This window comes from Poromitra crassiceps (genome assembly GCF_964638095.1).
Source record: "Poromitra crassiceps genome assembly, chromosome: 5".
NCBI lineage: Eukaryota > Metazoa > Chordata > Actinopteri > Beryciformes > Melamphaidae > Poromitra > Poromitra crassiceps.
The window spans coordinates 44,157,424-44,170,661 of NC_139642.1; the positions used below are offsets into that span (position 1 = coordinate 44,157,424).

General features: G+C 48.7%; 1 protein-coding gene across 2 annotated transcripts in view; it reads left to right on the forward strand.

Moving 5' to 3' along the window:
* robo2 (roundabout, axon guidance receptor, homolog 2) overlaps positions 1-13,238 on the forward strand; it is a 234,005-nt gene that overhangs the window by 145,490 nt on the left and 75,277 nt on the right. For both annotated transcript variants that reach the window (XM_083637643.1, XM_083637644.1), the window contains exons 4-5: positions 189-309; positions 989-1,127. In XM_083637643.1, the coding sequence (XP_083493769.1) occupies positions 189-309; positions 989-1,127 (260 nt within the window). The remainder of the gene's footprint in view (positions 1-188; positions 310-988; positions 1,128-13,238) is intronic.

Below are 13,238 nucleotides of genomic sequence, written 5' to 3' on the forward strand. Positions count from 1 at the left end.
GGTTGATCAGGATCAATCACTGTGAGTATCAGTAATGTTACGGTTGATCAGGATCAATCACTGTGAGTATCAGTAATGTTACGGTTGATCGGGATCAATCACTGTGAATATCAGTAATGTTACGGTTGATCGGGATCAATCACTGTGAGCACGTCTGTGTCTGTAATGGAGAATGTTTCTCCCCTCAGATTCGAGGAGGGAAGCTGATGATCTCCAACACGAGGAAGAGTGATGCTGGCATGTACATCTGTGTGGGCACCAACATGGTGGGAGAGAGGGACAGCGAGACAGCACAAGTCACCGTGTTTGGTAAGCTCCAAGGAAATGCATTTATTCATTGGTGCTGGTTACTGGACGCTTTCTTTTGAAATAAAAAGTAGTACAGCACCGCACAGTGTATCTTACACCGTATATTTTATATTAAGATTCCAATATACATTTTCAGCATGTGTGGTCTCAGTGGGAACTGAACCCCTACTGCTGGCAGTGTTATTGCCACATGCTACCCGTTGAGCTACACAGGACGAGGAATACATTTACATCGTTTGACATTTTAGGTATTTAGCCGACAGGGTTATCCAGAGACAATAAGGAGAGCAGTAGAATTAGCTTCCATTTTTATACCACAAAAAAGAACAAGAAAGCAAATGTCAGGTCCTTAGTGCCCTTACAATATTCCTGTGGCCTCGGAATGATCATAAGAGCAAATGCTAAGAAGTAGAAAATGAAAAAGGGGAAAAGCAAGCACACTCACAAAAAACAGTTGGTGGGTGCACGGCTCAAAATGGTCTATGAAGGAGAAGAAGAAGGAGAAGAAAAGCCAGCACTCTCAAAAATGTAGAAAAGAAACATATTTTTGAGAGCACGTAGAGTGAGTAGAGAGGGGCATGACGATGTGAGAAATACAAACATGTATATTCATATATTCATGCATTCACTGTACATGAAACTGAGTTACATACATCTACCCTCCATGCCTGTCCGGCAGAGCGGCCAACCTTCTTACGAAGGCCGATCAACCAGGTGGTCCTGGAGGAGGAGACGGTGGAGTTCCGCTGCCAGGTGCAGGGAGACCCCCAGCCCAACGTACGCTGGAGGAAAGATGACGTCGATGTCCCTCGTGGGAGGTATGTACCACTACTGAAGTTACCCCGATATACCCCTCTCAGCTTTTCTTGGTAGAAGTTTTCTTTTTAAGACTACTATGCTGTTATGCGCAAGAAAGAATGTGTGTGTGTGTGTGTGTGTGTGTGTGTGTGTGTGTGTGTGTGTGTGTGTGTGTGTACATTTGCATGCTGTGCATACACTATGTGTGTGTGTGGTACTGGCTGTACCCAATGCAGAGGAGCTGTGGAGGAAGGGGGCGTCAGTCTGAGTGTCTGGTTGCAGCTGATGATAAGTCACCCTGCCAGCTCTCACCTTGCCTGCCTGCGTGCCCGGGGGGCGTTCAACAGCTCTATTAGGCTGCTCACAACACACATTACACGTTATCGCTGACCCTGCTCCGCCCTCGGGCGTAGACACACCAGAGGTAGAGGGTATCTGATGTCACCGACATGACACACGTAAGCAAACACGCACGCACGCACACGTGCACAAACAAAGACCGTGATGTCGACGAAAAAGAAAAAAGCAATAAAACCCTGTAATTTATAGAGGCAGGCTGGTTTTCTGCCAGCTAGTCTCCGGTATCTGTCTTCCTGTAAAAAAACCACTGACTCCGATGAGGTTAGCGATAGCGTTCTTGTCGGGTCCTGTGCGTTGGCCTTGTGCTGCTGTTGCTTCAGCGTGACTCACCGGAGGAGCAGTCAACAGCGGTGTCATTGTCAGGGCTGGACTTCAAAGAGGCCATTGCTCTCCGGCCCCAGTGACACACTGCTTGGATCAGCTCATAAAACAGAGCCACAGCGGACCTGACGTCTCTCAAGGCTACAGCCGCACAGCCCAGCGTGGGCCCGGTGTTTGCGTTTGATAAGGATTCGGTTCACTGGGCAGTGGAACTTGAGCTCTGTGCCAAACCAAACACATAAAAATAGTCCACTCCAGGCTTTGATATAGCGAGCTGGTTGTGGAAATGAGTTAAAAAGAAGTGAACATACTAATGAACAGACTTGTGATTAGAGTAGAGGACGACTCTCGTGTGTCTGCGTTCTTGCTCGCTGGAGCGTCCCTTTGAAGTGCAATCTTTTTATTTGCTTGTGAGGAAAGAAATGAACATGGGGGGAACAGAAACAGCCACATGATTAAATGATAAATATCACAGAGTTTATAATTACGATGCGGGGACTTTTGTTTCCTGCGCTATCTTTATTTCCCCAATTTGTCTTTGAAGCAGACATGAAGCATGAAGACTGCCAATCGTGACGTTTTCTGCTCTATTTGTTTTGTCAGTCAAGTCAAGACTCGAAATATTGTACTGAGGATCTGTTCCATCTTTCTCCACTGCTTATCGTCACTTAATAATAATCATCAAACAGAGTTTCTCTCTGACTGACAGAGGAATTAGACAAAACCCCACATAAGAATACTTTGCAGTTTGATAACGGATAAGTACACTGCAAAATAAAAATACAAAAATAAACTAGAGATCATCTTGCCGTTGGATCACACCAGCCATGACACCCGCGACTTAAAACGAATGTGGGCCACGGGCGTAATACGGGCCGGTCAATGTGAGGGGGCGACCCCCTTGCTCGGATCACACCCATTTTCGAACTCGGCCTTCATTTTGATGTGAACGAAACACCTGTCAAGTTCCGTGGCTGCATCTTGCATGGTTTTGCCGCTATCGCATTCCACAGACAGCCAGACAGAGCCACTATAATAGGTGTCACCAGGACCACATTTTGCCTTGATGACACACACAGGCTAACACACAGACTCACAAGGTTAAAACAAAACCAGCCACACGTGGCCGTTAAACAGCTATTATACCACAGCCTGTGTGACACTGTGAGCCTCTGCAGCTGGATCAGTAGTGGTCTTCACCACCACAGGGGAAAGAATGAAAGACCTCCAAAGATCAAGCACTTCTATGTGCCGTGGTGAGGGGTCTTTGTCTGCTCTTTATCTGAAAAGGTTACACTGTCCTTATTACTATGATAAGCTGCAGAAAGAGAGACTTTGTGAGACCCCTGCCCCCCCTCCTTACCATCAAACTGTTTCTACTTGTCTTTGCTGCACTGCAAAGTGTGTGTGTGTGTGTGTGTGTGTGTGTGTGTGTGTGTGTGTGTGTGTGTGTGTGTGTGTGTGTGTGTGTGTGTGTGTGTGTGTGTGTGTGTGTGTGCGCGTGTGTGTGCGTGTGCGCGCGCACGTGCGTGCGTGTGTGTGTGTGCAACATTCATACTAGGCAGAAGGGTAATGGAGCCTCAGCTGAGTAAACAGGTCTTTAATGTGCTCAGTGGCCCTCGCAGCCTCTCAGGCAAAGACACACACACACACGCACACACACACACACACACACACACACACACACACACACACACACACACACACACACACACACACACACACACACAGACTGGCACATAGACATGAACCGTGCCAGCATGGCACTGGCATCAGCCTCTGTGGAGTAGAAGAGGAGATGGAGACAGAGAAGGAGTGGTCTCAATTAGAGGACAAAGACAATAGTGGTGCAATATTGCCTCATGTGGGTGTTACTGGGTCTGTAAAAAAAACAGGTCATGCAACTAATTTAGTTGTTTGAATTTACAGCCTTTGGTTTTGCGATGTAATAAAAATCTAAATCTCAAATCAAACGTATATCCTTCTGTTTACATTACAGTGTTTTTTTCCTGGATCTTTTTGAGGCAAAGGTGGCAAATGCTGTAGAACGTGCGTGGCATGTGTGGCGTACACTAGGCTTGGACCCAATATTGCGATATTTGCCTCCATATGCGATATTTTTCACAATATCGAATATCGTTCAAAACATGTTCATATATTTATTACCTGCTATTGGTACTGTTACATAAGAGTGTTGTATGTGTTGCTGCAAAGGGAAAACTACAGGAAGTGAACAGCATAATCAACAGCATTATTTATTCATACTACTAATCATAATATGTAATGTATACCTGAGACATAAAATAGAATTATACATTATTACCCCCCCCCCACACACACACACACACACACACGCACTTCATTTTCTTCCGTTAACTCCATATTAGTTTTGATGTTAATTTTACCGAGATATCTCTTATCATGTTATTATTATTATATTATGTATTTTGTTTTGTATCCACTCACTATTACTGAAAGCATTACTGTAATAATACAACCTGCCACATTACATTAAACGGTAAGGGTTAACAGAGATGTAGAATATCGGTATAAAGCTGTATTAATTGACTATAAGTTGAGACATCTTTGTGAGTGTGTGAATGAAACGGTGTGTGTATAACAGTGTGTTATACACACACAGGGAAAGCGCTCTTCACAGGGAAAGCGCAGATTGCCTCTCCCACATCAGAGAGCCAGGAGGGAAGTAGAGCCCTGAGTCTCCAGAAGGAAGAGATTCAGCCATAGTCTGTAAATCCCAGTGAAAAGACTTGGCCAGTGTGTGTTATCTGCCCCTGCCAACCAGCTGTGTGTGTGTGTGTGTGTGTGTGTGTGTGTGTGTGTGTGTGTGTGTGTGTGTGTGTGTGTGTGTGTGTGTGTGTGTGTGTGTGTGTGTGTGTGTGTGTGTGTGTGTGTGTGTGTGTGTGTGTGTGTGTGGTCCTCTGCTCTGCCTCTCCCTCGTGCCCTCTCCTCTTCCTTATCAGAGCCCCTGTGCTCCAGCAGTCCATCTGTATGCAGGCCCTCTGTCCCCCTTGACCCCTGCATCACAGCCCCGGCCCCATCCAGCAGAAAAGCCTTCCTGTCTGACGCAATCCATCTTTCATGGTGTGTGTGTGTGTGTGTGCGCGCGCGCGCATGTGTGTGTGTGCGCGCGCATGTGTGTGTGCGCGCGCGCGCGTGTGTGTGATAGAGGTGTGTGTGGGTCAGTCTGTTTGAGAGAGCTGTTAAAGCTAGTGTGACAGGAGCGCCTGTGTTATGCTGACCGTCCACTTTCAGTCATTTCTCACCTCTGCAACTCAGCAGAATGGAAAGACGGCCGTCTGTGCTTCCTGTCTCCATTACTTCCACTGATATATAAGCGGATCCATCTGGTATTCATGAGTGCGCATGTGTAGGGTGAGGGTGAGGAGCGCGAGGGCGGGTGAGGGTGAGGAGCGCGAGGGAGGGTGAGGGTGAGGAGCGCGAGGGCGGGTGAGGGTGAGGAGCGTGAGGGCGGGTGAGGGTGAGGAGCGCGAGGGCGGGTGAGGGTGAGGGTGAGGAGCGCGAGGGCGGGTGAGGGTGAGGGTGAGGAGCGCGAGGGCGGGTGAGGGTGAGGGTGAGGAGCGCGAGGGCGGGTGAGGGTGAGGAGCACGAGGGCGGGTGAGGGTGAGGAGCGCGAGGGAGGGTGAGGGTGAGGAGCACGAGGGCGGGTGAGGGTGAGGGTGAGGAGCGCGAGGGCGGGTGAGGGTGTGGGTGAGGAGTGCGAGGGAGGGTGAGGGTGAGGAGCACGAGGGTGGGTGAGGGTGAGGGTGAGGAGCACGAGGGCGGGTGAGGGTGAGGGTGAGGAGCACGAGGGCGGGTGAGGGTGAGGGTGAGGAGCACGAGGGCGGGTGAGGGTGAGGGTGAGGAGCACGAGGGCGGGTGAGGGTGAGGAGCGCGAGGGCGGGTGAGGGTGAGGGTGAGGAGCACGAGGGCGGGTGAGGGTGAGGGTGAGGAGCACGAGGGCGGGTGAGGGTGAGGGTGAGGAGCACGAGGGCGGGTGAGGGTGAGGAGCGCGAGGGCGGGTGAGGGTGAGGGTGAGGAGCACGAGGGCGGGTGAGGGTGAGGGTGAGGAGCACGAGGGCGGGTGAGGGTGAGGGTGAGGAGCACGAGGGCGGGTGAGGGTGAGGAGCGCGAGGGCGGGTGAGGGTGAGGGTGAGGAGCACGAGGGCGGGTGAGGGTGAGGGTGAGGAGCACGAGGGCGGGTGAGGGTGAGGGTGAGGAGCGCGAGGGCGGGTGAGGGTGAGGAGCGCGAGGGCGGGTGAGGGTGAGGGTGAGGAGCGTCAACAACAAAGTCAGCCTCAGAAAATCAGATGCATAATGGAAAATAGGGGAAATACGGCATAGCAGAGCTGTAATTAACCACACATGTACAACAGATCATTCATAGCGCATCCATGTTTTTCATTTGTCTTCACGGAGCGATGGAGGAATCCTCCTCTTCCCGTCCTTGCGAGGTGGAGAAAGCGATTGAGTCTCTCTGCACGTACACCATGCTGCATGCTTGTGAGTGTGTCGGTGCGTTTGGTGTTGGCGCGTCCTTTGTTTCTTACACACACGCACACGCACACCCTCGCACAGAGAGAGAGAGAGAGAGTAAGAGAGGCTTCCAGGCATCTGTCAGTGAGCTGTACTTTGCTGTTCCTTTCTTGCCTGCTGTATCTGCAACATCTCCCAGTAGAGCCTCGGCACACTCTGCTCCAAACCTCTCCCACTAAGTAAAGACTCTGCTGCCACTGTTACCATGGTGCCCTGGCCCTGGGTAGAAGTGCCTCTATCCAGTCAGGGGCAGATTTCGGATCAGCCTACCCTCCACAAACCACCGACCTACAGATGTTAAAATCACCCAAACGTTACAGATTGCCAATGGCACATAGAAATATGTATAAGAAATCCTTTGTCCTAAATGGGCAGGGTTAGGGTTAGGGTTATTATACACAAGGGCTATATACACAGCAACAGATGTGTACTAAAGTGAATTTCTGAAAAATAAACTTTGGTCAAAAAAAATAAAAGCCACAATATCGCTCAGGGAAACTTTGCCGTTGGTATGCACGGTTGCATTGACTAAATTGGATATAGGTTTAAAAAATACTATTGACATGCGAATAAAAAAAACACCCCTGGTGACAAATTTCCAGATTGTGCACAATATAGTTTTTAATCATAAGCGTAAATTGTTTTTTTCTTCTTTTTTTAACACTGTGAATTGATCTTTGATCAGTGTGGGACAACACGATACGATACATGTAATTCAGACTGTAATTCAGGCCCTGCCCCTCCTAGGAACTGGGAGTTGTGGGGCAGGAGTGGAGCTCTGGCTGAGGGCCTTTGGGAGGGAAGATGAGAGGCGATAAGGGTTGATGGATTCCTTCTCATGGTTGACGAGGCCTGGACAGGTAGACTCCAGCTCCTCTGATGGGGCTGAGGTGAAGTGGCAGTCAGATGGTGTGAAACTGGATCAAGGTGAAGTGGCAGTCAGATGGTGTGAAACTAGATCAGGCTGTCAGCAGAGAGCAGTCGGACCGCAGAGCAAGCTGGAATCAGTCCTATATATTGAGTCTGACTCATTTGCTCTCAGTTGCCTCACAACCAGCCAACCTCTCACCCAGCCTGACACACACATGCACACGCACACGCACACACACACACACACACGCACACGCACGCACACGCACGCACACACACACACACACACACACACACACACACACACACACACACACACACGCACAGAGGCATTCACACAACCTAGAGATAAGATGCTCTTAACATGAGTGAGTTGAGTTGGCACCAGTCTCTCGGTGGAACACGGACCAGTGTGTTCTTAACGTTAGAGCTACCAGTGTTACATCGCATTGCCAGTGTTGACATTCTCCCTGCTCCACAGAGTGCGTTGACTTTTGAGCGGATTCACCAGAACACAAGCAATTCAACTTGATTTCAATGCAGGAGAACGCGTGCGCCAGCCATCGAGAATCTGCGAGAATCTGCAATTTCGTTTTCCGCTTGGACGCAGCCATCGGACACAATGCAGTGCCCCGATGGCTGTAGTGGAGCAGGGCCGTAAGACGACCAAGCAGATGTAATGCTCTTAAAGTGTTTTCAATAAAGTTTTCGTCTCTATACGGCCTGCCCAGCAGCGTAACGAGTCAGCACCGGGCCCCGATGCAAGATGGTGAAACCGGGCCCTGCTCATATAGCCCTGACAAAATCTGCTAACGGCGGCACACCTTGATAGGCAATGCATTTTCGGTGACAGCGCACCTGTCCTGACCAGAAATGAAAAGGTGACGACACACCAGAGATTAAAACATATTGGTGACACCACACCGACCAGGCAGACACACAGCAGCCTTATAAACACAAAATACAAGCGTGGATGTTCATTATTAGTTAAATAAATAATAAATAAAGCTACTTACATCATAAGTGCACTCTCCTGGTTTTTCTCTAAGTCATCTATTAATCCCTTTAGATCCAGCTGCCGGGTGCGGGAATTTTCAATTGAGAGTGTTGCAAGTCCAGATAAACGGGCTTGTGACATTGAGCTTCTCATGTAAGATTTAATAAGCTTCAATTGGGAAAAGTGGGAATAGTTAGGAAAAGCAGTAAAATGGTAGGCTACAGACTTCGCCAAAGCTTGCAGCAATGCTGTTGTTGTCTACTACAAACAGCATCTTGGTTCTGGGATTGTTTTCATTTTAGAAATATTTTTCCTTAAACACCCACGGAATGACAGGAGTTGTGTTGCTCCTCCGCCTCCTCATCTTCTCCCTCCCAGTGATCCTGGATGGCGGGCTGCTGCAGGTGCTATGATCCGTGTCACTGTCAGGAGATCCCCGTCCGGGCCGTCCCCGTGCTGGCGGGTGCGAGCCCAGCGAGCGGGCCCCAACCACGCCGGGCACCGATGCAGTCGCGTTCCCTGCATATATGGTAGTTACGCGGCTGGGCCTGCCGCTGCTTAAAGTGTGTTCAATAAAGTTTTCGTCTCTATACGGCCTGCCGCTGCTTAAAGTGTGTTCAATAAAGTTTTCGTCTCTATACGGCCTGCCCCCGCGAGTGGCAAACACATCAAGTTAACAAAGCAGAAACATGCTGCTTTGTCTTGGCATTGGCTCACATTCCCATCACTCCACATCTCCCTGCTTGAGTGAATGACTGCACATGTGTGGATATGCACTGTATGATTGTATACTTTATTGTGTGTGTGTGTGTGTGTGTGTGTGTGTGTGTGTGTGTGTGTGTGTGTGTGTGTGTGTGTGTGTGTGTGTGTTGAAATGGAGGGGAGAGGCCAGCAGGGTGAACTTGGCTCTCCTATCCCTTCCGCAGCCCTTCCATATTACATGTGTAATTACATTCCTCCTCTAATGGAGAACAGAGCCCAACCCCAAGCCGGTTACAATAAAGAGCTACTGTTCCCTGGCTATGTGTATTCATACGCGTGTGTGTGGCCACAGCTACCTCTCCTCCACCAGCGTTTCCACTCATCGTGTCATCCAAGCTGATTCCAAATAGGAAGTTGATTACAGATTGATTGGGCTCATGTTTCCCTCTCTAATAAGTCCTGCAGCAGCCCCAGGTTGTGTTGTGAGAGATTGATGGAGAGACGGGGCGGAGAACAATGCACGCGTTGTCCTCGTCTGTGCATGACGTGTGTGTCCCACACGCTGCGAGGGCACGACCGTGCAGATGCCAGTCTGTGGGAACCTGTCAGAGCAGAATGACTCTCTCTCATTCCTACCAGCCATGAGAATGTCTCTCTCATTCCTACAGTACCAGCCATGAGAATGTCTCTCTCTCATTCCTACCAGCCACGAGAATGTCTCTCTCTCATTCCTACCAGCCATGAGAATGTATCTCTCTCTCATTCCTACCAGCCATGAGAATGTCTCTCTCTCATTCCTACCAGCCACGAGAATGTCTCTCTCTCATTCCTACCAGCCATGAGAATGTCTCTCTCTCTCATTCCTACCAGCCATGAGAATGTATCTCTCTCTCATTCCTACCAGCCATGAGAATGTCTCTCTCTCTCATTCCTACCAGCCATGAGAATGTCTCTCTCTCTCATTCCTACCAGCCATGAGAATGTCTCTCTCTCTCATTCCTACAGTACCCTCCATGAGAATGTATCTCTCTCTCATTCCTACCAGCCATGAGAATGTCTCTCTCTCTCATTCCTACAGTACCCTCCATGAGAATGTATCTCTCTCTCATTCCTACAGTACCCTCCATGAGAATGTATCTCTCTCTCATTCCTACCAGCCATGAGAATGTCTCTCTCTCTCATTCCTACCAGCCATGAGAATGTCTCTCTCATTCCTACAGTACCCTCCATGAGAATGTCTCTCTCTCTCATTCCTACCAGCCATGAGAATGTATCTCTCTCTCATTCCTACAGTACCCTCCATGAGAATGTATCTCTCTCTCATTCCTACCAGCCATGAGAATGTCTCTCTCTCTCATTCCTACCAGCCATGAGAATGTCTCTCTCATTCCTACAGTACCCTCCATGAGAATGTATCTCTCTCTCATTCCTACCAGCCATGAGAATGTCTCTCTCTCTCATTCCTACAGTACCCTCCATGAGAATGTATCTCTCTCTCATTCCTACCAGCCATGAGAATGTCTCTCTCTCTCATTCCTACCAGCCATGAGAATGTCTCTCTCATTCCTACAGTACCCTCCATGAGAATGTCTCTCTCTCTCATTCCTACCAGCCATGAGAATGTCTCTCTCTCTCATTCCTACCATCCATGAGAATGTCTCTCTCATTCCTACCAGCCATGAGAATGTCTCTCTCATTCCTACCAGCCATGAGAATGTCTCTCTCATTCCTACAGTACCAGCCATGAGAATGTCTCTCTCTCATTCCTACCAGCCATGAGAATGTCTCTCTCTCATTCCTACCAGCCATGAGAATGTCTCTCTCTCTCATTCCTACAGTACCCTCCATGAGAATGTATCTCTCTCTCATTCCTACAGTACCCTCCATGAGAATGTCTCTCTCTCTCATTCCTACCAGCCATGAGAATGTCTCTCTCATTCCTACAGTACCAGCCATGAGAATGTCTCTCTCTCATTCCTACCAGCCATGAGAATGTCTCTCTCTCATTCCTACCAGCCATGAGAATGTCTCTCTCTCTCATTCCTACAGTACCCTCCATGAGAATGTCTCTCTCTCTCATTCCTACAGTACCCTCCATGAGAATGTCTCTCTCTCTCATTCCTACCAGCCATGAGAATGTCTCTCTCTCTCATTCCTACCATCCATGAGAATGTCTCTCTCTCTCATTCCTACCAGCCATGAGAATGTCTCTCTCATTCCTACCAGCCATGAGAATGTCTCTCTCTCTCATTCCTAACAGCCATGAGAATGTCTCTCTCTCATTCCTACTGTACCAGCCATGAGAATGTCTATCTGTAGCGCTCTGTTGGTTTCTCAAAACCCTCTAACCCAAGGAGGGGCAACTGGCGGCCCCGCGTCCTCAGTGCAGCCCTCGAGTCAATATGAACATGTAAAAAATATATAATAATAATAAAAAATAAATAAACAAGTGCGAATTCACAATAGCTGCGATCACATATGCAAATTTCCAAAGGATGGCAGAGGCAGCTACTCTACCTCTGCCACCTTGCATTTACCCCCCACCACCCCCTTTTAGCCAGTTGGCATGAACAAAAGCACACACCTTGACTCTCACACACACACACACACACACACACACACACACACACACACACACACACACACACACACACACACAGACCTCCATGCCAAATTTTAACCCTCTCTCCCGCTGTGTTTTCTCCCGTTAATCTCCTGATGTCATAGTCATATAAATCAAATGGCTGTAGCTTAGTTTGAAATCAAATCAGAGGCTGTAGCTTAGGCTTAGTCTGAAAGCCAGAGTGAGGTTGTTGGTATCATATGAACCTGGAAGACATAATACATATTGGTGTACCAACCATGTCATGCTAGCTTGTCGGGAAGGAGGCTACTCCAAAGTTAGGCTCAATTTTTGTGAGGGAAAAACATGGTTTTGAAACATGGTCATGTTCCAAGGGGTCCCTTGACCTCTCACCTCAAGATATCTGAATGAGAATGGGTTTTATGGGTACCCACGAGTCTCCCCTCTCCAGATAAGTTAGCATTTTTCTATGGTAGCCAACCCTTACTAAATGCATTTGAATATGAAAAATATAAATGTTGGTATAATACACTTTGATTACCAGTATATATTTCATTCTTTTCATCCAGTAGCTATAATTGGGTAATTGCGTGATATGGTTACAGTATCCTACTGGTGGAAGTGCACGGTCACAAGCGGGCCCTCTGGTAACGTTAGTAAGGATCTTCTTTTTTTTTTTTTTTGCCCTCTCTATCATCAAAGTTGCCCATCCCTGCCCTAACCTGTTCCCCGTCACGCTGCTGTCACCTCCTCTCCCGCAGTCAGGAGGAGTTCACGTTGTGCGCGAGGGCAAAGTCCGAGAGGATGCTCAGTCACTCTGCTCGCTCGTTTGTTTCTCATCAGACAGCAAGCCCGTCTGAGAAGGCTCTGTGTCATCCCTTTAGATGCCACTCACCCCGCTCCAACAATAAACGCTTTATACACGACATCACCTGAACTGTGCATCGCCATCTCTCTAGAACAAAGCATTTAGTCATGACTCAGTCAAATAATCGTTATGGCTCTTTAAGGACCTGTGTGGAGAGGTGGAACTGGCAGTCGCAGTTGAGGAATGTGCTCCAATAAAGCTGCCTTTGAACGCTCGCTGAGGAAATGTCATAACAGGAGGGGGGGGGAAAGAGTGAGACATGGACAGACAGGGCAGATTAGTTTTGCAGCTGCCAGTGGCAAGCAGCCATCATCAGTACACCTGATGGCAGAGCAGGGGGGTCCTTCCCAGTGCAAGGGAAATGGACCATAACATGCTGTTATTGTACGCTCGGCCTCAGGAAACATTGGCACAATCCATATTCTGTGGTCATATCATTATCCAGCGTCGACAGCTGACCTATTTTACATTAAGCTTAGTTGACAAAAGAAAGCCGTCGTCGTCGTCGTTGTGTGGAGCTGGGATGGAGTGACTCTCTATCTGTTCATCTCTGTCTGGGACACAGCGAGTCTGTCCTGAGTGTTTGTGTGACAGGCTGGAGACAGACAGCAGATGGCTGTCAGGCAGGCCGCACACATCCCAGACCCACACCACTAGTCTCCCCACCAACACACCACACCAGCAACCCCTCCAATTACAGAGTACAACAACAAACTAAACCAGTACCCTCCCCCCTGTCAACCTCCATAGTATTCGCACACGTTCAGGCACACACACACTCACACACACACACACACACACACACACACACACACACACACACACACACACACACACACACACACACACACACACACACACACACACACACACAC